Here is a 27,131-nt window from a genome sequence, read left to right on the forward strand (position 1 = left end):
CAAGCATATCGCTCAGTGTATAGTAACAGTAAACTCAATTCGATCTGAACACTAGTACAAGAAGAGGGAAAGGAAAGTAGGAGGGAAGTAGAGGGAGCTCAGCATACTTGATGGGCGTCTCTTTCTCCACCCAGTCACTAGCAATACAGTGCAGGTTTGCAGAGTTGTGTGCTTCTCTTTCTTTTATCTCTGAAATCTTCATTCTGCACTTACATTACAAAGCAATGAAGGTAGTGACTCCTACTCCTAGGATGTGAACTGCATGGATTCATAAAGAAGTCACATCTGCACTTGGAAGTGAGATCCCCAGGGCACCTCTGCATAGGAAAACATCAAGAAGGGCTTGAGATACTCCTAATAGGTATGTCTGTGTAAGCTTCCCTTTGTTGCATCTAGAAAGCCGTCAATGCTTTTTGAAAAGTGTCATCGCAAAGGTTTCCCACAATATATAAATGTGATCTGAAGAGCTGAAGGTTTCTCTCCAATGTGGCCTAGTTTAACAGACCTTAAAAACAAGAATAAGCTGCTGCTGCTTTGGTTTTTTGCTAACTGGCACTTTGCCAAGATAGTTTGGAAAGCGATGCACAAGATCACTTCCTAGAACGGACATTCTCTTCATATTTACGAACCTTTGACAATTTATATGATACTGAATATTGTATGTGGTTTACAATTTTCATCTATGCATAAAAAACTATTAATATTAATGTCTATTAATTCCTAACCCCTGAGAAAAGTGACATCTTTTGCTGCAGCCTTCTAGGGCGGTCCCTAGGATACTCTGGGTGGTACAAAAATCTTACAGTAACTTTACTGTTGAGTGTATATATATATATATATATATATATATATATATATATATATGTCTCAAGCTGCACTTTGCTGTCAACTGAAAGATCTAGGGGCAGATATTTAATGGGAGAAAGTGAGGAAGTGGGTTAACAGAGTTTTAGGGTCCATTCACACGTCTGCAACTATGTGCTGTCCGCATTCGCATTTCCGGATCCGCAATTCTGTTCCCGAAAAAAATAGAACATGTCCTATTCTTGTCCGCAACTGTGGACAAGAAAAGGCATTTTCTATTATAGTGCCAGTGATGTGCGGTCCGCGAAATGCGGAACGCACATTGCCGGTGTCCGTGTTATGCGGAACCGCAAAACACTTACGGACGTGTGAATGGACCCTTAGTGACGGATATGGAAATCAGTGACTTAAAAGGGGTTGCCAGACCCCCAAAGTAATTGTAGTAGTGTGCCAAAATCTGCATATCCTTAGGAAAGAAAGGCACCCCCCAAATCACCAGCATTCCGTTCCAGTGCTGAGGGTTCGGTCCCCACCGTTTTTTTTTGTCCCCTGTGAACTGGAAATGTGATACCTTGTTTATAGTTATGTGGTCCACTGCAGTCATTCAGTGTCCTCAGCAGCAATGTATCCCCAAGTGGCAAGAGACTGCTGAGGCCAGTTAATGGCTGCATTGGTCAACATGATGACAGATGGGATGGTACATTTCCGGTCAACAGGGAACTGGAACCAGTGGAGGTCTGCTATAAATAAAAGCGGTCATGCTTGCAACTTTTTAGATGCCATTGCCACAAAATAGTTGCAAGTGGCATTTTTATTGTGTGTATGTATGTCCGCTAAAGGAATCCGCACCGTCGCATTTACAATCATGAAATTTGGCACACAGGTACATCTGGTGTCTGGGTAGGTTTTAGACCGTGTCTCAACTCTCTCTGACTGGAGTGTAACTGGCTTTTAATCTGCACTGAAAAATAAAGGTAACATTTTAATCGAGCTGGACTTTTCTCTCTCCTTTACTTCAGCTCTCTAGGACGTACCGTTCCTGAGATATTACAAAAAAAATGCAAATATGGCACATCATATGACCTGCATTAGCCAATAGAAGCCTGTAGGTCTTTCTCTTTATATCCCAACTGCCATATACACGATCACATGTCCTTTATCAGCCAATAGAAGCTCGCAGGTCCTTAGTCTCCACATACACACAGTTTTACAGCAGGTTTCCATAACAACCAAGCCATTTTTCTTCACTGCGGCAGGATCTCTGTGGAGGTCACTGTTAAAGGGGCAGGGTACAGTGGAGGTCACTTAAGGGTGTGGGGTACTGTGGCAGTCAATGTTAAAGGGGCAGTCGCTGTGGAGGTCTCTGTTAAGGGGGCCGGGAATGGTGGTGCTCAGTTAAGGGGACTGTAACCTATGGTCAGTGTTAAAGGGCGGGTGCTGTAGAGGTTACTGTCAAGGGGGACGGTCCTTGTGGAGGTCACTGTCAAGGGGGTGGGGTGCTGTGGAACTCACTGTTAAAGGGGCAGGCTGCTGTAAAGGTCAAAGTTAAGGGGGTGAGCTGCTGTGGAGGTCCCATTTTAAGGAGATGGAGAACTGTGGTGTGGGGGGGGTCATTGTTAAGGGGTGGGGGGCTGTGGATGTCACTGTTATAGTGGATACTGTCCATATCTTTTAACAACACACACAAACATTAAATGAAATTGATTAAACATACCTGTATGAAGCCCGGTCCTTCAGCTAGTGTGTGTGTATATATATATATATATATATATATATATATACATACACACTCACCTAAAGAATTATTAGGAACACCTGTTCTATTTCTCATTAATGCAATTATCTAGTCAACCAATCACATGGAAGTTGCTTCAATGCATTTAGGGGTGTGGTCCTGGTCAAGACAATCTCCTGAACTCCAAACTGAATGTCAGAATGGGAAAGAAAGGTGATTTAAGCAATTATGAGCGTGGCATGGTTGTTGGTGCCAGACTGGCCGGTCTGAGTATTTCACAATCTGCTCAGTTACTGGGATTTTCACGCACAACCATTTCTAGGGTTTACAAACAATGGTGTGAAAAGGGAAAAACATCCAGTATGCGGCAGTCCTGTGGGCAAAAATGCCTTGTGGATGCTAGAGGTCAGAGGAGAATGGGCCGACTGATTCAAGCTGATAGAAGAGCAACGTTGACTGAAATAACCACTCGTTACAACCGAGGTATGCAGCAAAGCATTTGTGAAGCCACAACACGCACAACCTTGAGGCGGATGGGCTGGAACAGCAGAAGACCCCACCGGGTACCACTCATCGCCACTACAAATAGGAAAAAGAGGCTACAATTTGCACAAGCTCACCAAAATTGGACTGTTGAAGACTGGAAAAATGTTGCCTGGTCTGATGAGTCTCGATTTCTGTTGAGACATTCAAATGGTAGAGTCCGAATTTGGCGTAAACAGAATGAGAACATGTATCCATCCTCTGATTGCTACTTCCAGCAGGATAATGCACCATGTCACAAAGTTCGAATCATTTCAAATTGGTTTCTTGAACATGACAATGAGTTCACTGTACTAAAATGGCCCCCACAGTCACCAGATCTCAACCCAATAGAGCATCTTTGGGATGTGGTGGAACGGGAGCTTCGTGCCCTGGATGTGCATCCCTCAAATCTCCATCAACTGCAAGATGCTATCCTATCAATATGGGCCAACATTTCTAAAGAATGCTATCAGCACCTTGTTGAATCAATGCCACGTAGAATTAAGCAAGTTCTGCAGGCAAAAAGGGGGTCCAACACCGTATTAGTATGGTGTTCCTAATAATTCTTTAGGTGAGTATATATATATATATATATATATAGTGGGGATTCGCTCTGGTAGTTAGGATTAGCGGGTGCAGCACAGAGGCAAAGTACAAGTTCTTGGTTCAAAACATCAGTGTTTATTCACATGTGAAATCAAAACAAAAACGCAAGGCCCTCCAGTCCGACTCAAGACGTGGATCCCAACGTGGAGAACATGGAACATGGGGAGTTGTCACCCACCCAGCACTTTGACTACTCCCAGTAAGAGCCGTCCTGGATTAGCTATTACAGCCATACTAAGTATCAAGGTGTCAAACAGCAACTGCTCCTGACAAATAAAAACCGGCTCTTACTCCACCGAGGCCAGGAACCTTGGTGACACGTACCTATCATCCACGATGATTCCTTTTACCTTCTTACAATATATATATATATACACACTCACCTAAAGAATTATTAGGAACACCATACTAATACGGTGTTGGACCCACTTTTGCCTTCAGAACTGCCTTAATTCTACGTGGCATTGATTCAACAAGGTGCTGATAGCATTCTTTAGAAATGTTGGCCCATATTGATAGGATAGCATCTTGCAGTTGATGGAGATTTGAGGGATGCACATCCAGGGCACGAAGCTCCCGTTCCACCACATCCCAAAGATGCTCTATTGGGTTGAGATCTGGTGTCTGTGGGGGCCATTTTAGTACAGTGAACTCATTGTCATTTTCAAGAAACCAATTTGAAATGATTCGAGCTTTGTGACATGGTGCATTATCCTGCTGGAAGTAGCCATCAGAGGATGGATACATGTTCTCATTCTGTTTACGCCAAATTCGGACTCTACCATTTGAATGTCTCAACAGAAATCGAGACTCATCAGACCAGGCAACATTTTTCCAGTCTTCAACAGTCCAATTTTGGTGAGCTCGTGCAAATTGTAGCCTCTTTTTCCTATTTGTAGTGGAGATGAGTGGTACCCGGTGGGGTCTTCTGCTGTTCCAGCCCATCCGCCTCAAGGTTGTGCGTGTTGTGGCTTCACAAATGCTTTGCTGCATACCTCGGTTGTAACGAGTGGTTATTTCAGTCAACGTTGCTCTTCTATCAGCTTGAATCAGTCGGCCCATTCTCCTCTGACCTCTAGCATCCACAAGGCATTTTTGCCCACAGGACTGCCGCATACTGGATGTTTTTCCCTTTTCACACCATTGTTTGTAAACCCTAGAAATGGTTGTGCGTAAAAATCCCAGTAACTGAGCAGATTGTGAAATACTCAGACCGGCCCGTCTGGCAAAAACAACCATGCCACGCTCAAAATTGCTTAAATCACCTTTCTTTCCCATTCTGACATTCAGTTTGGAGTTCAGGAGATTGTCTTGACCAGGACCACACCCCTAAATGCATTGAAGCAACTGCCATGTGATTGGTTGTCTAGATAATTGCATTAATGAGAAATAGAACAGGTGTTCCTAATAATTCTTTAGGTGTGTGTGTATATATATATATATATATATATATATATATATAAATAACTGTTGTTTTCTATGTTTGCAAGTCCAGGATGAAGACTTATCTTTCCATCTATTACCTCATACAATTCTGTGGCCATTCATGGATTTTCACCAACATGACAGTCAGGCTGCTTTTCTTTGGAAAAGGTATGTAGTAAAGTTCTAATTATTTTATGACTCACCTACCATGTAGAGGTTTATATCCTCCAATATTTCAAGAGTGACCATTGCTTTACCAAAATTCATTTATACAGTGGATCAAGTTACAATACTAGTTGGTTCCTGGACGACCATTGTATGATGAAACCACTGTAACTTGAGTCCATAATTCCATGGAAAACTACTAATTGGTGCCAAAGCCCCAAAATGTCATCCCGAAAAAAGAGAAAATTAAGATTTAAGAAAAATAAGCAGATCACTAAGACAAATAACGCAAGCCCTTTCATAACAGAAATAGCAGCTGGGAACAGTAAATTACTTCCTGTGATGAGGACAGGAGCTTCTTTAGGCCTTTATAGCACACAGTGTACCGGAAAAATAAAATGGAGCCGCCTTCACCTGACATCCAAAGGAGCAGCTCATCCTGGCACATGAAGAGGTCAATACAGAACATGTTGTACTGAACTCACACATTATTTATGTCCCTACATAGTAGATATTCCCCTCATTGCACCCCCTGTACTGTTAATAAAAAAATATATATATAACACTCATCCTGTGCTTCCCAGCAGGCATGAGGCGGTCACACATTGTGCTTATTGGGCTGTGTATGGGATGCCCAGCAGGCACGATGTGTCACAGCATTGCACCTGAGGCTGAGAAGAGCACAGGCCACGGAATGGTGAAGCAGGGAGCTGATGGCTTCCTACTTCACTACTGCATTCAACTTTCTCTGCATCCTGAGGATGTAGTGACAGTTGAAATCAAGACATACCTCTGCCATCTTGGGACCGCAGCATAAATATGGGACTGTCCCACTGGATCATTGACGGGTGGGAGGATTGCTATAGTAAAAAAAAAAAAAAGCTGTGCTGCAATTGGTTGATATGGGCAAAAATGAAAGCTGTTGTATTTGCAACCTTTTAGACGCCATTGCCACAAAATTGTTGCAAGAGATATTTTTATGCATTTTTTTAAGGGGATGTGACGAGGGTGTGGAGTGGGTGTGGCCATCAGCCATGACAATTTTATCTTCATTTTCACCAGTTTTCTGGTCCAAATGAAGATGGAAATCTACTGTAAGCTGTAAAGAGTTTCTGTTAAAGCGCAGGGAAGGAGACAGACCGAAATGTCATAGGAACCAACAGAGCTTACTCAAATGGGCACTCCCAAAACATGTACAAATATGTTTCCTGCATGAATAGGCAACTGGGGTAGTAGCAAGTTTTGCAGTCAAGTTTGCACGCATGACCAAAGTGTTAGCATGACCATACACAGTCAGCTATCTCTCAGTTAGAGGTGATCAGGGGAGTAGCCTTGGTCCCCTTGATGGATCCAAGGCTGCCGCAGCTATGTTCCTGTGGAGTCTATATCACTGCCCCAATTTTTTTTTATAAAAAGTAAACAAAAAGTCATACACACCCAAAATTGTATCAAATCGCCCTGTAAAAAATGAGCCCTCACACAGCTCCGTAGACATAAAAAAATAGAATATCAATAAAAAAAATATATAATTTCCAAAGTTTTATTTTTTTAAGTATTAAAACACTGGAATCACTATAATTGTACTGACCCAAAGAATAAAGGGCAGGATTCAGAGTTATAACTGAATATAACAGAATTTTAGAACAGAATGAAACACAAAAGCCTTTAACTCCTTAAGGACACAGCCTTATTTCACCATTTTTTGCAAATCTGACCAGTGTTACTTTAAGTGATGATAACTTTAAAACGCTTTGACTTATCCAGGCCATTCTGAGATAGTTTTTTCTTCACATATTGTACTTCATGACACTGGTAAAATAAAGTTTTTAAAAAAAATAATTTTTATTTATACCAAAGTTGCCAAAAATTTCGAAAAATTAGCAAATTTCCAAGTTTTAATTTCTCTACTTCTATAATACATAGTAATACCTACAAAAATAGTTATTACTTTACATTCCCCATATGTCTACTTCATGTTAGGATCATTTTGGGAATGACATTTTATTTTTGGGGGACGTTACAAGGCTAAGGCTTCGTTCACCTCACGTCTAGGAGCAGGATAACGGAAAGGACGGAAAAGGCACATAACTGACGCCAAACGGAGCCTAAGGACCCCATAGACTATAATGGGGTCCATTATGTTTCTGCTCAGAAGATGATTTTTAAGCGGAGACAAAAGTTGTGCATGCAGGACTTTTGTCTCCGCTTAAAAATCATCTTCTGAGCGGAAACATAACGGACCCCATTATAATCTATGGGGTCCTAAGGGCTCCGTTTGACTCAGTTTGGCGTCAGTTATGTGCCTTTTCCGTCCTTTCCGTTCTCCTGCTCCTAAACGGAGAAGGAGAACGGAAAGGCTGAACGGTGATGTGAACGTAGCCTTAGAAGTAAATCTTGAAATTTCTCAGACATTTTCAAAAACCAACTTTTTAAGGACCAGTTCAGATCTGAAGTCACTTTGTGAGGCTAACATAATAGAAACCACCCAAAAATTACCCCATTCTAGAAACTACACCCCTCAAGGTATTCAAAACTGATTTTATAAACGTTGTTAACCCTTTAGGTGTTCCACAAGAATTAATGGAAAATAGAGATACAATTTCAAAATTTCACTTTTTTGGCAGATTTTCCATTTTAATATTTTTTTCCAGTGACAAAGCAAGGGTTAACAGCCAAACAAAACTCAATATTTATGGCCCTGATTCTGTAGTTTACAGAAACACCCCATATGTGGTCGTAAACTGCTGTACAGGCACATGGCAGGGCGCAGAAGGAAAGGAATGCCATACGATTTTTGGAAGGCAGATTTTGCTGGACTGGTTTTTTGACACCATGTCCCATTTGAAGCCCCCCTGATGCACCCCTAGAGTAGAAACTCCAAAAAAGTGACCCCATTTTAGGAACTACGGGATAGTGTGGAAGTTTTGTTGGTACTAGTTTAGGGTACATATGATTTTTGGTTGCTCTATATTACACTTTTTGTGAGGCAAGGTAACAAGAAATAGCTGTTTTGGCACCGTTTTTGTTATTTACAACATTCATCTGACAGGTTAGATCATGTGGTATTTTTATAGAGCAGGTTGTCACGAACGCGGCGATACCTAATATGTATCCAATTTTTTTTATTTATGTAAGTTTTACACAATGATTTCATTTTTGAAACAAAAAAAATCATGTTTTAGTGTCTCCATAGTCTGAGAGCCATAGTTTTTTCAGTTTTTGGGCGATTATCTTAGGTAGGGTCTCATTTTTTGCGGGATGAGATGACGGTTTGATTGGCACTATTTTGGGGTGCATATGACTTTTTGATCGCTTGCTATTACACTTTTTGTGATGTAAGGTGACAAAAAATGGTTTATTTAGCACAGTTAAAATTTTTTATTTTTTTACGGTGTTCATCTGAGGGGTTAGATCATGTAATATTTTTATAGAGCCGGTCAATACAGACGCGGCGATACCTAATATGTATACATTTTATTTATGTAAGTTTTACACAATAACAGCTTTTTTAAAACAAAAAAAATGATGTTTTAGTGTCTCCATATTCTGAGCCATAGTTATTTTTTATTTTTTGGGCGATTGTCTCAGGTAAGGTCTCATTTTTTGCAGGATGAGGTGACGGTTAGATTGGTACTATTTTGGTGGGTGTACGCCTTTTTGATCGCTTGCTGTTGTACTTTTTGTGATGTAAGGTGACAAAAAAATGGTTTATTTAGCACAGTTTTTATTTTGTATTTTTTACGGTGTTCATCTGAGGGGTTAGGTCATGTAATATGTTTATAGAGCCGGTCGATACGCACGCGGCGATACCTAATATGTCTATTTCCCCCCCCCTATTTTTTACCAATTTTTTTTTACTTTATTTTGGGAAAATGACGTTTTTGTTTATTGGGGGGAAAAACTTTATATTTTTTAAACTTTTTTTTCCACTTTATTTTTTGTCCCACTTTGGGACTTCAACTTTTGGGGGTTTAATCCTTTACAATGCATTACAATACTTCTGTATTGGAATGCATTGGCTTTATGAGTAATACTGTGTGTATTACTCATACAGCTTCCGGCCTGTGAGATCCAGGGGGCTGGATCTCACAGGCACGTCATAGGAAGGCAGCGGCGATGCCTTCCATGCCATCGGGTCCTCCCTACAGCCCCATGGGGACCAATGGCACCGCCGCCGCCCGCACCATAAAAAGCCGCAAACCGGAGGTCTGAATTGACCTGCAGTTTGCACCAATCGCCGACATGGGGGGGTCACGGGACCCCCCTGCGCATTTAGCCGAGGTGCCTGCTCAATGATTTGAGAAGGCACCGGCTTCCGATCAACGCCCGTACCTGTACGCCCTGTGTCCTGAAGAGGTTAAGAGGCATTTAGTTTTGCGCTGTCCTAATACATGTCTACCGGGACAAATAACGGTTCTGTTTGATTCCGTAATACATGACGAAAAAAATAGTCCTGTCGATGGGACTATTTTTCCATCATGTATAACGGAACCAAACAGAACCGTTATTTGTCCCCATAGACATGTATTAGGATCGAGCAAAACTTAATGCCTCTTAAAGGCTTCCGTGTTGTATTCCATTATAACTCTGTTCCATAACGCCAATGCTAACCCGCCCTTAGAAGGTACTTGTTCTTGTCCCACAAAAAATAAAAAAAAGTTAGGGTCTCCGGGAAGGCAGGGAGTAAAAACAGAAATGCTAAAATGGTTAATCGCAATGTGCACAAAGGGTTAAGGAGCCTATAATCTCATAAGGATCTAGAAGGCAAGGAAATTAAAATTAAGACAGCCTTTAATACTCATACAGGGCATTGAGTATTTAGTAACTCTTTTTTGGTTCTGTAATGTCCCAGCCGTCTCCAGGACTTTATCACTAACGTATTTAGAGAATATTTGGGTCAATTTGTGGTGATTTTGGAGGAACATTGTTTTCACATTAAGAAAGTCCTGCTCAAACTGAGGGAGAATCACCTTTTCGCTAAACCAGGGAGAAGTGAATTTAAGGTGTGTCTCCTATTTGGGGTACATTATTTCCCTTACCATTTCCTTCACATCTCCATTAAGGAGATCCAGGGCAAATGCTGGCTGTCAGCCGGACAAGAAAACATTTCATGCAATGGTTTTTGACTGACCAAAACCAAAAGAGGCTGGATCACAGCCAGACCTCATGGCGATGAAGTAGAGAATCAAGCAACGGCGGGTCCTGTGAGATACATACATCCAGTTAAGGTGCAGGCAATCCAAGATTGGGAACTTACTCCTTATCTCAAAACTCTGCATAGATTTTTGGGAATTGGCAATTACTACAGGAAGTTTATTACATCCTTTTCTTCTACAGTGGCTCCCATTACTATTGTAAAAAAGTTTTGAGAAAATTGGCAAGAGATAGTGCGAAAAGAACTTTAGTGAATATTTACAGTAGATTTTACTTTACTTATGTCATTTATTTAGCACAACATAATGGGGCAAATTTAATAATCCTGCTTAACATTTAGTGTAAACTTACACCAGACAGTCTAAATATGAGCAGAATGTGTCACAATGGCTCATGCTGGATGAATTTGGTGCATATGTAAGACACTTTTGTCTAAATCTATACTACTTATTCAATGGCTTACATTGCACCAAATCTTGGCACAATTTTGGAGCTTGGTACTGCATCTTAACCTATGCCATTTCCGCTAAGCAATATCCCTTGCTGAGCAGTGTGCAGAAAAAAATAATAATCTAAAACCCATAATAAATGTGGCACATGGCATGTGCACCATAATTCTGGCCCAGTTTGGTTAGTAAATCAAAAGTGATTCTCTTCAGATATGGCATTAATTTTATGATGTTTGCCCTCTTGTAGCTTTAACCTTATTCTTCTTAAACCCACCTCTATTCTGCATGAAGTCTAAAATCTACCATGAACAGATTCTTTTGCAGATACATTCTATGCAATTGGGCTAGTAATGCAAGTCTGCCAGTTACTGTCTGTCCTGGAGCTACTACACATTCTAATGGGTGAAGAGCAACAATCATTTCTGCCAACATTGTCTCAGGTATATTTCACTTTCACACATTTGCATTTGCCTTGCTGATAAGCCATTTAATTCTGCAGTGCAAAATCTGTAACAACATTCCCACACCTACTATGTTGCATTGATAATAGTGGTGTCTTCATATTAAGGCCACACAACGTGGGTCAGACTGCTACTTCTGTGCTCCCTGAACCTTGTCTCTGCCACCCAAGTACTGTTTTACCACATGGTTCAGGCTTTCTTCACATGCTGGATATGACCAATAGATGATGTTCTCTGTAGTCTTATTCTTACCTGGAAGTTCTGTAATCCGGTATTTTACTAGCTCTGTGGATACTGTACTAATAGAATGTATCTATACGCTGCCCTTCCTTTACAGGTAACAGAAAGACTAGTCATCTTGTTTCTGGTGATCACCAGCCAAGAGGAAATGCAGAGTAAATGTATAGTGTGTCTTCTCTTCTTCCTCTGGAATCTGTGGGATATTACCAGGTAATATGATTTATTTTCTGAAGTCAGAGGCTGGACCTTTACGCTGACAAAATTGAACTTGAGGATTCTGTCGTAGATTCAGAAAGATTGTTCCCAATTGCTGATACTGCATTGAGCATAGTGTAAGTGATCATTTAGACCTCTTTAGACAGTTGGTTTAACCTTTTAAAGACCACTGACAAATATGTTGCAAGGAAGTATATGAAGTGGTCCCTTTGCTACACAATCACAACATGTACAATTGGTCAAGGAATTTCAGGTTCATGTCCCCAGTGGAGACTAAAAATAAGGGCAGCATGTTGGCTCAGTGGTAAGCACTGGTGCCTTGCATGAAGTTTATATGTTCTCCCCATGTTTCAGTGGCTTTCCTCCGGATAGTTTGTCGTCGTCCCCCCACCAAAGACACAGTGATATGATGTTTGTAAAGTAAAGTTGTGTAATAATTACCATTAATTTTAGTTACAGAAAAAAAGCCCATACTGCACCCAAAAAAAGCCAAAAAGCATTGTATGTAGTATGGTTAAAAATGCACTAAAACCTTCAAAGTAGGGCTGCACGATATATCGCAAAAGTAATCGAATCGCGATAATCGGCAAATGCGATTTGGCGATTCGGCCGACCCGAAAATGCTGCGATTATATATGAAGTGGCCCCTATTGATAAAAAGTCCTCTGTCCTATTGATAACAGGTCCAGCCTCTGTACTTACTTTCACGATGAATGCACTGCAGCGACGAGGCAGCCGGCCGGCGCGTGACTGACGTCACCTAGTCACGCTCCTGCTTCCTGAATTAAGTGGGAGGAGCGTGACAGTGACAGTGCCGCTCTCTGCACTGCAGTGCATTCATAGTGAAAGTACAGAGGCTGGCCATTTTATGATAGAGCGGCGCCCAGGGATCTAAGTGCACTTACTATTATTCCTGGGCGCCGCTCTGTTCGTCCGCCGTGGCCCCCGGTATTTTCAACATTCAGAGCAAGGAGGAGGAGATGCCAGTGTCTCTCTGTCTCCCTGACAGCAACGCTGTCCAATCACAGCGCAGAGCTCAGAGCCAGGGAGAAAAAAAACTCCCTGGCTCGGAGCTGTGATTGGACAGCGCTGCTGTCATGGAGACGGAGAGACACTGGCGTCTCCTCCTCCTTGCTCTGAATGTTGAAAATACCGGGGGCCACAGCGGACGAACGGAGCGGCGCCCAGGAATAATAGTAAGTGCACTTAGATCCCTGGGCGCCGCTCTATGCAGCCTGCTACTAAGTTTATATTCTTTGGACCTATGAAAGGTCCTCTTTAATTACATTCATTGGTGGCGCAGTGTGCCCCCCCCCCCCCCAAATCACTTGCCACAAGTCCCCCCCCCCCCTTCCCCATTGTTATATGGTGGCCACAGCGTCCCATCCCCTCCAGTGGTGGCAGTGGCAGATTACACTGCTGGGGCTCAGATCGTTACCATGGCAGCCAGGAAGCTACTGAAGCCCTGGCTGCCATGGTAACCTCCCTGCTGCTGTGTGCACAAAGCCCAGGGCAGCAGGGAGACATGTGAGATCCTATTCACCCTGATAGAGATCTATCAGGGTGAATAGCACAAGGGTGTAAAAAGATCCAGGTTCTAGTCCCTAAGGGAAGAAATGGTTATTAAATAAAAAGTTTAAAAAAACACCAAAATACACCCCTTCCCAGTTTTACATAAAAAATTTACAAACAATAAAGAATAAACATATTACATATAGCCACGTCCGAAAAAGTGTGAGCTATTAATATTACAAAATATTTCCGCTTGGTGAAGGCAGTAACAGAAAAAAAAAACTCTAAACCACGCAATTCGCCATTTTTAGTCACCTTGTCCCCCAGAAGATGTCCCTGGATGTGAGAGGCATGTGGTGCTGTATTCTCCTATATGTAGACCTGGCTCACTACTGGGACCTGCGTCTCATCTTCTCAAAGTCCTTTTTTTAAAATTATCACTATATTACTATTTTCAATTTGGCGACTAAAAAATGTAATTTGGCTCCTAAATTTTTTAGTTTAGGAGCCAATGGCTCCTGGTCATTTTTTTTTGTCTGGAGCACTGGTTATGTGCGCAGTTTAGGACACATGAAGGGACACATAGGGCCATGAGGGGGACCAGCATAAGATGCTATATGTGTGTCTTATGCTGGCCCCCCTCGTGGCCCCATGTGTCATAGCACACATCCCCTATAACAGTGCCCTCCACAGGTCCCCCATAACAGTGCCCTCCATAGGTCCCCCATAACAGTGCCCTCCATAGGTCCCCCATAACAGTGCCCTCCGCAGGTCCCCCATAACAGTGCCCTCCGCAGGTCCCCCATAACAGTGCCCTCCGCAGGTCCCCCATAACAGTGCCCTCCGCAGGTCCCCCATAACAGTGCCCTCCGCAGGTCCCCCATAACAGTGTCCTCCGCAGGTCCCCCATAACAGTGTCCTCCGCAGGTCCCCCATAACAGTGTCCTCCACAGGTCCCCCATAACAGTGTCCTCCGCAGGTCCCCCATAACACTGTCCTCCGCAGGTCCCCCATAACAGTGTCCTCCGCAGGTCCCCCATAACAGTGTCCTCCGCAGGTCCCCCATAACAGTGTCTTCCGCAGGTCCCCCATAACAGTGTCCTCCGCAGGTCCCCCATAACAGTGTCCTCCGCAGGTCCCCCACATAACAGCGTCCTCCACAGATCCCCCACATAACAGCGTCATCCACAGATCCCCCACATAACAGCGCCATCCACAGATCCCCCACATAACAGCGCCATCCACAGATCCCCCACATAACAGCGCCATCCACAGATCCCCCACATAACAGCGCCATCCACAGATCCCCCACATAACAGCGCCATCCAAAGATCCCCCACATAACAGCGTCCTCCACAGATCCCCCATAACTATGTCATACCCAGCCGCGTCAGCGGCTCATATGGGAAAATCCAAGCAAATAGACCTCTAGCACAATTCCCTTTAAAATATCGCATCGCACTTCGTTATCGCAATTTTTAGGGCCCTAATCGCAATCGCACAAAATTCCCATATCGTGCAGCCCTACTTCAAAGTAACATCTGGCCACAATATAGAAAAATGCTGTTAAAAATTTACTCCTTGAAAAACAATGCATGGAAAAGCTACATGGGGCAGACTTTACCCCATTAATTTTGTGACTGCTGGAGATAGCTGAGCGTCTGCTCTCTGGCAGTCCCATAGTGTTGAATGAAGCAATACTGTGCATGATCAACATGGGTGCCAAGCAGTTGGATCCCTGCTGATCTCCTAACAGTAACCTATTCTTTATCCTGTGGATAGGGATAAATGTGTGGACTGAAGAAACCCCTTTAATAGCAGAAATCTGGCCCTGACTCCTGTCAGTATGTATAGACCCTGAAGGTGGGAAAATACATACGCCGAAACCTAAACTCTAGGAGCCCTAAGATGCCCTAAAGGTAGTGAAAGGGAATGAGACTACTGGTTCCTTCCCAGGTGAACGAACCAGTGTCTCCCTGAGGCCTAGTAACAGCAAGCACAAGGGAACAACCAAATACAAGAGCAGTACAACTTATCTTATAGAAAATGGATGAACAGGAACACAAGCAAGGTCCACACACCAACTCTTCCAAATCCAAGCAGAGAATATCAACCGCATGGTATGAAGTGTGAAACCCAACTAAATAGGCAAGCAGTAATGACCGCCAGCTGCACCTGACAAGAGGTTTGGTCATTACCAGACATATATTCCCTCAAGATAGCAAAAGCTACAAATTTCTGTTTGCGGCCAATTTTTCTGTTTCTTAAAAATAACTTTTATTTCAAACCGATAAAAACTTTGTGTGTTCTTTTTACCAAAAGCCATATGTGATTCCAAAAGCTTACAAAACAGAGCGGAATTGGACAGGGCAGGCTAGGAGATATGTTATTTCCACACTATCTCCGCTGATAGCCCTTCCTTATTTAGTTATACACTAAACATAAATGCCCACTGGTGCAGGGATAGGTTGCCATCTTTTTCAGTCTAGGACTGGAACGTATCTATTATCTCAAAGTTCTCAATATGTAACAAAACGCTCTTTCTCAATCATAGTTTTGTTACTAACTAGCTTTTCCCTTCCTCAGAGGTTATGCATGTTTAGCAAGCTTTGTTTATCCCTGCTACCAGTGATACATTTCATCAGCTCTTTTCTCACTAATGTTTTATCAGAGTAATCTACTTTGAATGAGAGAAAATGTCTGCAGTACATTTCTCAATTAATTTCTTACTAATGCCTTGGTTCTAAAATCATTGACACTATTGCCCCCCTGACATGTTTTGCCACAAATTAGAAGAAAGAAGCAACAAAACGAGCGCTTAAACTAGCATGTATTTATGAGGAATGAAAACCCTCCTCTTTATTTTTTTATCCATTAGGCTTGCGTCTCGTGTTAAAAAATCGTGGCAGTGTGTACCGATTGGTGAGAAAGACATGTAATTTTTCTTTCTTCACCTATAGCATACCTTACCCGTCCTTGGAGCTATTCATCCTATTATCTTCTCGTTCCGGCGCTTGCGTGCGGGACTTAGACTTAAAACCCGCTCGTCCAAATTTCCAGTGCGCATGACTTCTGACTTTGTCTTATTTCTTTCCTTATCACCTTGCTGCGCATGTCTTTATGCTTAGTCTAAATCTAGGAATTTGCTAACTCCCTGTATGTATTTTACATTTATTCCTCTTTTAAATAAAAAAGGAAGAAATAGCCTTCTTTCAACACGATAGCTGATTTAATTCCTACAGGAATAATTCGAATCTATTCAATAATTATGAACATGATTTTACTAATTCAATGATTATAGCCATGATTTTACATATTTAATACCTATTTTCATAATTTTTAATGGGATTTCAATAATTCTGTATTAATTCTGAATCTTCATAAATGTTTTTATATTCTTCACATCAAGCTCCCTAAAATTTCAAAATTTGTAATGGATTGTTTTATTTACGAATTCATTTTTATTTGTTGATTATCCCTTAGAAAGAACAAAAAGATGGTGAAAAATTTGCCAATTTTTCAACCATTCCAAGCACACTTCATATTTATAAATAATCATATGAATTAATATTATTTATTATTTAAAAGGGGAGGAGAGAACTTTTTATCAGCTAGCTGGCTGCCTGCAGCCACCACTGGAGGGAGCTCAGTGAATAGGAATTATTACAACTACCATGGTTGTATTGAGCTCCTCCTAGAGGCGGCTGTGTAAATATGCAGAGTTTTAACATGAAGAAGAGAGAGCAAGTTCTGTAAGGGCCCCATAGCATGGTCTGCCTTTATTGCAGGTACACCACTGGGTATTGTTTACCTCAATATTCACAGAAATTTTTTCTTTAATTGTTGGAAGTTGTTTTTATTTATTTCTGCAGTACTAGGAAATACAGAATACTGTCCCTTTAGCAGTCGGCATGGTCATAAAACTTCTTTTTGGATAGGGAAAGCATTGTCAATTTACTGCTCCTGTGAGGAGAAGATGTTATCTGCTAGTATGATAGTAAATTGGTAGAATTTAGGTTTACAGTGTGATAGTCCAGACAACTGAGGAAGTTAAAGAGCCAAAACAGGAAGTAGAATACCTGGAGTGACTTCAAAAAATGATATCCACAACAGCATTCACTGATTTTCTGTAAAATAAATAAATAAATAAAATAAAAAAACTCAAAAACATAGAATATTCATATATAGGCTGCTGAACGGTGATATAAAACATTTCGATGGTAGTGAACCTTTCCCTTTAACCCCTTCCCACATATTGACGTAACTAGGGATGAAACATCCAAAGTCGATTCGCATAAATCTTCGTTCCAATACTGTACGGAGCAGGAGCTCCATACAGTATTAGAATGTATTGGCTCCGATGAGACAAAGTTATTGCTTTGCGAAGTCTCGCGAGACTTCGCATAAAAACTTCATAAATTAATTTGTACCGTAAAAAAAAACATTTCCTGAACTCATGTTCTGGTCCAAGGTAGCGACAACTTCGGCTCATCCGAGCCAATACATTCTAATACTGTACGAAGCATCTGCTCCGTACAGTATTGGCACGAAGTTTTATGCGAATCGACTTTGGATGTTTCACCTGAAGTCTATTTGCTCATCCCTAGAAGTAACCTTAAGTCCAGATTGCATGTAATTTAACGCTATCGTGTCACACAGACCCGGAGTCTCCAAGTCACCAAGTCCCGAGACACAGGAAAAGATGGCAAGGAAAGAATCAGAGTGGTCACTTGCCAGCGATTGCTCTGTGCAGACTAACCAATCGGAGCGTGGAAGTGTAATTATATGGTTTGCTCCCATGGCCTGATGCTCCCTCATACTGCCTGTGCCCCAATTCTGCCCTCTGTGTTCCAATTCTGATCCCTGCATCCTTCTGTGCGGTCCCCTGTTATGGTATGTGATGGTGGTGGCCCAGGAACGGACCTGCCTCCATCAGCAGCGAGTGTCAGCTGTAACATACAGCTGACACTCTGCTGCAACGGCCAACAACGGTGCTGGCACGGATCCAGGCAGTTTGCACCTTGACTCCATGGGGTCAACAGAAGGAGGGGGCTCCCCCTCTCTCAAATCAGGCTGCCACATTGTGATGGGACAGTCCCGATGGTTACCAAGGCATTCAGGCTTGCCATGTACCTAAGCCTGACCCTGAGGGTAAGGCTTAGTGTCAGTGTAATACTGACAATACAGTGCATTGCAATAGATGACTGTTACAATGCACTGTACAGCAGTCAGCCCCACTGGATCTTCAAGATTCATATGGGGCTTGATAAAAAAATAAAAAGTGTAAAAATAAAAAAAGTGAAAAATAAAATAAATAAATAAAAATGTAAATAAAATAAATTGCCTTTTTCAAAATCCGTTCATTTATAATTGATTACAAAATAAGAAAAGACTACACACAATTGGTATTACCATGTCCGAAACAACCTACAACCTAATCTATAAAATAATTATGTTACTAATCCCGCATTGTGAACGCCGTAAAACAAAAATAAATTAAACAACAATGATGGAATTGCTGTTTTTGTCACCTCACCTCCCAAAATAATTGAATAAAAAATGATCAAAAAGTAATATATATCCAAAAATGATACTAATAAAAACTACAGCCCGCCGCACAAAAAACAAACCCTCACACATTGGTGAAAGACTAAAAATGTTATGGATGTTAGTATATGGTGATGCAAAATATACCGGTAATTTATTTTTAATACAAAAGTGATTTTATGCTGAATAAGTAGTAAAACAAAGTATAAATTTGGTATCAACATAACCGTATCAACCCACAGAATAAAATTATATCATATATACCACATGAGGAACCCCATAAAAAAACACTGACAGAAGAGCAATTTTTGCCCACCTCACCTCCCAAGAAATGGTATCAAAAGTGATCAAAAAGACATATGTACCACAAAATGAGACCAATAAAAACTACAGTCCGTCCTGCAAAAAACAAGCCCTCACATTGGTGAAAATCTTTTAATGTTATGGATTTTAGTGTATGGTGATGCAAAATATAATAAATTTTTATACAAAAGTGTATGCTGAAAAAGTAGTAAAACATAAAAAAACTATATAAACTTGGTACCGCCATAACCGTATCAACCAACAGAATAAAATGATCATATCATATCACATATACTGCATAAGGAACCCCATATATATATAAAAAAAAAAACAGAATTTAAATTTTTGCCCACCCCACCTCCTAAAAAATGGCATAACAATCGATCAAAAAAGTCATTTGTACTCCAAAATGGTAAAAAAAAAACAACAACTACAGGTTGTTCTGCAACAAACAAGCCCTGACAGTCAACATAGAATAAAAATGTTATGGCCCCTAAAAACAATTTTAAGCAAATTCCATGTTAGAAAAGCCAGATACCGCTACATCCTTGCCCTCTGAATGTTGCCATGCCCCCAAACGACAACATAAGGGGTTTTGCTGTATTCATTTTCTACTGTTATGTCTTGTTAAAATAAAAAATTTGGGGCTAAAGCAACATTCCATTGGAAATAAAATGTAATTTTAAATTTTCAAAGCCAAGTATTAGTAAATTCTGTGAAACGCTTGTTAGGTCAAATAATTCACTTCACCCCTCGTTCCTTTCCTTGAGGGGTGTATATTCCAAAACGGTGTCACATTTTGAGGTTTCCTTTCTAGGGGTACCTCAGGGTCTCTTCAAATGTGACATGGCACCAGAAAACCATTCCAGTAAAATCTGCACACCAAAAACAATATTGCGGTTCTTTTCCTCATGAGCCTGCTGTGTGCCCATGAAGATGGCTTTTTTTCTGTAAACTGCAGAATCAGGGTAATATTGAGGTTTATTTTGCTGTTAACCCTTGCTGTGTTACAGGAAAAATGGATTAATGGAAAATTTGCACAAAAAAGTAATTTTTTTTAATTTCACCTCCATTTTCTTTAATTCCTGTGGAACACCTAAAGGGTTAACAAAGTTTATAAAATAAGTGGTGAATACATTGAAAGGTGTAGTTTCTAAAATGCAGTAATTTTTAGGTGGTTTCTATTATATAAGACTCTTACAGTCACTTCAGAACTGAAATAGGTCTTTAAAAACACTGTTTTCTTGAAAATTTAAAAAATTGCTTTCAAAATTCTACGCCTTCTAACAAAATAAAATAAACTTTCTTCAATAACGATAAGGCCTTTTAAAAATACTACTTTGCCTGAAACTTCACCTGACTGCGCTGTGGTTCATCCCATATCACCTTTCAAAATAGTGCCAACATAAAGTAGACGGGGAATGTTAATTAATGACTATTTTGCGAGGAATCACTGTTTGTCTTAAAATCTGAGAAATTCAAATTTTAAAAATTACAAATTTTCTCCAAATTTTGGATTTTTCTTATACATGAAAGTAAAACATATCAACTGAAATTTGCCACTAACATGAAGTATTATGTGTCACGAGAAAACAATCTTAGAATCGCTTGGATCAGTAAAAGCGTTCTAGAGTTACTGTATTACCAGACACGTCAGATTTCAGAAAATGGGGCTTCGGCATTTAGTCCAAATTGGCTTTTGCTGGAAGGGTTTAACATAGAAAATATTGATAGTTTTGTCAGGGCAGAGAAGTAATACCAAAAGCATTGCGACTGTGTTCCACCCATCAGAAGAACAGGGGTCCAGTGACAAGGTAGGCTATAGCCACTTCAAAATAGGAGGAGAAGCTAAGTGGAGCAGTTTGTATGTCTCTCATTGCAAAGCTGTTTATGTGACTACGAAAGACTTCAAAGGAGAGAGACGCACAATGTGCATAACCAACTCTTCTTGGCTTCTATTTCTGCTCGCTGCTGCACAATCTTTTACAATACAAGGTAATTCCCCCGCACCCAACATTAGTTCTTTGATTAAAAAACCAAGTATGAAATTCAGCTATTTCTTTAACATCAATGAACAGATAAGATTCTATTGTAAATGACTGCTTGTACACTGTTGCTTGTTTCAGATATCCCTACCTTTTGTTGTCTGCGGCTGGAATGGAGTACCCAGCTCTAACATGGCTCTATCACACGTTATGGATTTCAGTGCACCCGTTGTCACTGCTGGCAGAAGGTAAACGTCCTACCAAATGATCTACAAATAATTAAGTATATTTTTCATCAGAAAGCATTGGTTCAGGGTATTGTAAGTGCCTGGCATACTACTGTGTGTTTGATCATCCAAGAACTAGAACCATAGTGGTTTTGAGGGCACTGCTAAAGACCCTGGTATAAAAGTTCTGCTTCCTCCCTTCAAACAATTCCAACAAAATCTCAACATTTACACTTTAATTCTACTGATCAGGTGTGTCATCATGCCAGGGTGCACCAGGCCTACACCCTGGTACTTTTTTGGCATGCAAGGCACTCTTAAAAGAGGCCCCTGTCACTTTCAACAGCAACGTCAGGACGCAGATACAGTTACATACTATGGCAGAGGTACATATTGCGGTCTTAGATCATTGCCTTGTCTCTCTTTGTATAGGAATGTTTTATTGCCTTCTGTACTTGTGTAAGCTTAGGAATGATCAGCAGCCTCAGTCTATGATGATGATGTGTCATCTATGTCCTGATATCCTAGATGTGGAGCAGGAAATAAATATATCCATACAAACTGAGACATCCTGTAACAAACCAAAGTGTCTATGATCCTACCACAGCCCCCGGAGTTCTGATCTCTAAAGTGCTGCTCATAAATCAGGAACTGGGAGCTTGTTGAGAATCTTGAGCCCCCACCATCCCTTCTGCCCCCAAAGAACAGTCTTAGAGCTCATTCAGACGACCATATGTGTTTTACGGTCTGCAAACTGCGGATCAGCAAAACATGGATACCAGCCATGTGCGTTCCGCATTTTGCAGAGAGCACATGGCCGGTCCTATGATAGAAATGCCAATTCTTGTGTGCAATTGCGGACAAGAATAGGACACGCGCTACCTTTTTTGCGGGGCCGTGGAATGTAAGTACGGATGCAGACAGCACACGGTGTGCTGTGCGCATCCTTTGCAACCCCTTTTGAAATGAATTGGTCTGCATCTTGTGGAACGGGTGTGTACACATAAATACGGTCGTCCGAATGAGCCCTTAGCTAAATGACCTCTGTGTACATGTATAAATGCATGATATATGTTTGTGCACCTGCAGTAGAACAGCATTCCAAAACTTCAAGCAAAAATACATCGACAAGGTCCAAAATTGTTTTGAGGTCTGCACCTTTTTTCCCTTTGAAGACTGTAGTTTCAGCTGTGCAGCTCCACCACTGTGAATTTTCTATGCATATGTAAGTGTATGTGTAGGCTCCTACTGGTCAAAGTACTGGAATAAACAATGCCAGCTTCGTTATCCCCCCCTGCCCCCCATAAACAACACCATCAGTGTATCCACTTCAATTGCCAGAAGTGTGCCCTCCATAAACAAGACCAACCAAATGCCCCTTAAACAACACCAGTGAAATGCCTACCCATAAATGCCAAGAGAGTTTGCCCATAAACACCAGCAGGATGCCTCCTGTAAACCATGCTAGCCGGAAAAAAACTAAACAAAAAAAACCCATTGTGGCATTTAACCACAGTGACTAGTGCAGCTCGAGTTGCACAATACCACTGACAGCTCAGCCCAGAAGTGGAGTGGAGTTTGAGATGCATCTTTCATCATGGGGATAGGGTTAGGTGAGTATTAATTACTTACTTGGGGAGAACTATTACTGTGTAGAGAGCACTTTTACTTAGTAGAGGGCACAAAGTGGCCACTTTCACAGTCTGGAGGAGACTAAGGGGACACTATTAAGTAGGAGGCAGTATTACTGTGTATGGTAGTAAGGAAGCATTATTACTCTGTGGGGGCACAAAAGATGGGCACTTTTACTGAGTTGATGCCACTAAGGGGGCTAAGTACTGTGTGGCGATATTATTTTTGATATACCTATAATTATGTCACCACTATTTCTGAAGTACAGAATTTATTCAAGGATGACATCCCTGCAACTAGTACTTTTTTTGTAATAGGGCTTAATCTTGAAAATACGAAATGTTTGTATTTAGAAAAAAGACAATAAAACTGGAAAACACGGTGGCAGCCCTAGTAACAGGAACAATAATTGTGGCTAGGTCTCAGAGGGAGTGCCTAGCACGGAGGGGCAGCCTTCTGTGCATGGCTGTGAAGCACACAATGTGGTGGAGCATGCATAAAGCTTGCAATGATTTAGCAGAGATTCTAGATTTTGTCTCATGTTTGATGACTAAGATAAAAGAAATCATAACCTCTTCTTTTTCTACTTGCAGTATACACAGTCTATGAATCACTTCCTTATTTCGAAGCCCTTGGCACATTCTGCTACACGATGTCACTGCCTTTTGCGGTTTCCATTCACTTCCCTTCCATTTTAAAAATATATATGGTTCTTTTACTAGCCGGTAAGGTGTCCTTAGATAAAATATGCACTGTATATTGGTGCCCTCTGAATTACTACTTGGCTGACATGAACGTGTTGTCACTTAGGTGTACTGTACACATGCAGTCATCTCTACTCTAAAAGAGAACTGTATCTGAGGCAACAGAAGTTGAAGCTAAAAGTGAAGTGACAGAAGGTAGGCAACAAACCTGAATAAAGTATACAACAACGCCTTTTATATTTCTGCTAGGGTACTTTCACACTAGCGTTATTCTTTTCCGGTATTTGGTTCCGTCCTAGGGGCTCAATACCGGAAAAAACTGATCAGTTTTATTCTAATGCACTCTGAATGGAGAGCATTCCGTTCAGGATGCATCAGGATATCTTCAGTTCAGTCCCTCTTACGGTATTTGGCCAGAGAAAATACAGCAGCATGCTGCAGTATTTTCTCAGTCTAAAATTCCGGAACACTTGCCGTAATGCCGGATCCGGCATTATTTTCCATTGAAATGCATTAATGCCGGATCCGGTTTTACGGTCTGCATCAGTCTACAAATACTATCTGTTTGCACACGGATTTCCGGATCCGGCAGGCAGTTCCGGCGATGGAACTGCCTGCCAGATCTTCACAACGCAAGTGTGAAAGTACCCTCAGCTACATTTTATTCTACAGAGTAGGGAACCAATAGATCAACCTCTCATAAAATAATTAAGATATAGGGACAGATCAAAGAGAATTCCCACCCAAAATTGCTAACAAAAAAAAATCATTTTCACACACAAATTCCTGTGGTTCTGTTAATAGCTGTTTGCGCTGCTGCTGGATTCTGGGATGAATCTGTCTCCTTCCCCCTCTGGCAACTAACAATATAGTCCCTTTTTGCTTTCGAATACATTTTCACAATCCTAACATGCTGAGATGACCGAGTCTTCTATTCTGCCATATTACTGCAGAGGCATTGCACCTTCTTAGACAAGTAGTAAGACAAGGCATTTCTATTGGCTGCTTTACAAGGAATACAAGATGACTAGGCAAAGAACTAGTTGTAGGCAGAGTGACTGAGCATGCCTGTTCACCAGCACTCAGTTCATTAGCATATGCACATTGCTATACTCTATGTACACCAGTAAGTAAGGCTACTTTCACATTAGCGTTTTTTGCGGATCCGTTATGGATCTGCAAAAACGCTTCCGTTACAATATTACAACCGCATGCATCCATCATTAACGGATCCGGTTGTATTATGTCTTCTACAGCCATGACGGATCCGTCTTGAACACCATTGAAAGTCAATGGGGGAGGGATCAGTTTGCTATTGTGCCAGATCCGTCTTGCCCTACACCACATTGCGGACAGAAAATCGCTGATTGCAGCGTTTTTTTGTCTGCGATGGGGGCGCAACCACGCGGAACGGAATGCATTTTGGCGCTCGTTCAGTTTTGTCCCCATTGACAATGAATAGGGACAAAACTGAAGCGTTTTCTTCCGCTATGACGGATCTCAATAGCGGAATTGAAAACGCTAATGTGAAAGTATCCTAAATGTCAAAATTCTTTACCAGATAATTTTTGGGGGCTTCTATCCTATCCTCTGGCTAGATATTTACAACACCCAGCATCTGTTCCCTGAAGCTACCGGAATTAGCACTTTCAGCGGAGCTGGAAGCACAGCTCCGATCAAAGTGTAATGGCTGTGTGGGTTTACTGCAGCTCAATTCCCATTCAAGTATCGGCAGGGTTTTTCCAATTTTAATGTGACTGTTAGGGGGGTTAAGTTAGAGCAGCAGCCAAAGGTTGGTAAATACTGTAAGCTTATATCTGGATGCTCCATCACAATTTGCATTAAAAATGCCAGACAAAATAGCACAGGATGCTGTGCTATGTTGTACGGTAACATGCCGGAAACCCGCCAGATCCTGTTATAGTCAAATGCTGGGTCCCATAATGGAAACCCGGTGGACTCTATTATAGTCAATGGAGACCGTCTATTGCCATTCATGCTCGTTATGCAACAGATCCAGCAGTTCACTGCTTTGCTCTCATATCACAGCAGTACACAGAAATAAGAATGTAGATGTAAGCCAAGCTAACAGATATCGGCATACGTGTATTTAGTTGCACCGGAAGTACAGCCATGTTGGTTGTCACTAGTGTTGAGCGAACTTGTGTTTTAAGTTCGGCGTCTAAAGTTCGGGTTATCGAAGTATCCCGTTATGGATTCTAAATTCCGTTATGGTCCGTGGTAGCGGAATCCATAACGGGATACTTCGATAACCCGAACCCGAACTTTAGACGACGAACTTAAAACACAAGTTCGCTCAACACTAGTTGTCACCTCTGAATTAGCTTTTTAGAAAATGACTGTATTATGGATTCAAGTAATAACAAATTCCAAAAAAGCCAATTCAAAGTGGCAACCAGTACTGATGCACTGAAGTCAATTTAGCAAATAAGGCCCCTTCAAGAAAACAGAAAAAAAAAAAGGGGGGAATGTATTGACTGGAGTTTCTTACGCCAATCTTAACACCAAATCCCGCTGGCATACAATGTCACCTGAATGGGTATCCTCATTTAGGTGGCATCGTATACCAGCGGAATTTGGTGTAATGTCAAAATCACCTGAATGGGTATCCTGTACCCCTTAAAGTGCCCTGAAATGAATGGAGTGACAGTTCACACGCCTGACCTATCGACCCATTCATTTTGGGGCGCTCCGAGGGTTACGAGGTACCGTTGATAGTTATCCCCTATCCACAACCAAAATACCCCTTTAATATACAGAAATTGATGTACTGTTAAAAATAAGTAATCTACAGTCTGGTATATATTTTGCAGTAAAGGATTTGGACCTCAAGGGCTGATTTGTTGTTATCCCTACTCAGAAAATTTTCGGACAAGACCCGATATTCCTGGTGTTTACATTACATAATCCGCAAAAAGAAACTGGTCTGTTCTCATGTTTAACATGCTGTATAATAAAAGAGAAGGTGAAACTGAAGGCACCTTGAGTACTATTCTAACATCTGAAATGTGAAAATGCTGTTCTAAGTGTTATATAAAGGGGTTGTGTAAGGAATATGTATATACTCTATACTACAATATAATTCCAAATGTGTAAAAATAAAACTGCCTTCAATTTTTTTAAAACATTGCTTATGTCTCATATATTACGGAATCTGCATTGTACAAGATGACTTGCAATGAAGCTATGAAAAACTGAACCAAAGTGGCAGATACAGGTCTTCAAAGAGGTTGACCATTTGGCCCTTTCCCTGCACCACTTACAGTAGGCTTGAACAAATGTGGCTCTCAATAGACCAGTGTTTTATTATACTAGGCACAAAAGATGCTTCTTATTTCCAGTCAGGGGCAATGATAAAGGGCTGCATGGAATAGAGCTGGAGGAGCTGAGCAGATTGATATATATTTTTGTGGGGACAGA

General features: G+C 41.2%; 1 protein-coding gene across 4 annotated transcripts; it reads left to right on the forward strand.

Annotated features, from left to right (window-relative positions):
• Positions 1 to 122: 122 nt before the first annotated feature.
• On the forward strand, positions 123 to 26,836 carry HACD4 (3-hydroxyacyl-CoA dehydratase 4). Of its 4 annotated transcripts, none has more exons than XM_040417217.1 (8): positions 123 to 361; positions 5,161 to 5,263; positions 11,176 to 11,303; positions 11,662 to 11,774; positions 21,269 to 21,375; positions 23,580 to 23,711; positions 23,797 to 23,885; positions 26,525 to 26,836. In XM_040417217.1, the coding sequence occupies exons 2-7, from the start codon at positions 5,167 to 5,169 to the stop codon at positions 23,877 to 23,879; spliced, it is 660 nt and encodes a 219-aa protein (XP_040273151.1). In that variant the 5' UTR covers positions 123 to 361; positions 5,161 to 5,166; the 3' UTR covers positions 23,880 to 23,885; positions 26,525 to 26,836. The 4 variants fall into 4 exon arrangements, with proteins under 4 accessions (XP_040273151.1, XP_040273149.1, XP_040273150.1 ...); XM_040417215.1 differs by having other exon boundaries at positions 5,166 to 5,263; XM_040417216.1 differs by having other exon boundaries at positions 5,166 to 5,263; positions 26,530 to 26,836.
• Positions 26,837 to 27,131: the final 295 nt, after the last annotated feature.

The sequence above is a fragment of the Bufo bufo genome, chromosome 2 (genome assembly GCF_905171765.1).
Source record: "Bufo bufo chromosome 2, aBufBuf1.1, whole genome shotgun sequence".
NCBI classification, from domain to species: Eukaryota; Metazoa; Chordata; class Amphibia; order Anura; family Bufonidae; genus Bufo; species Bufo bufo.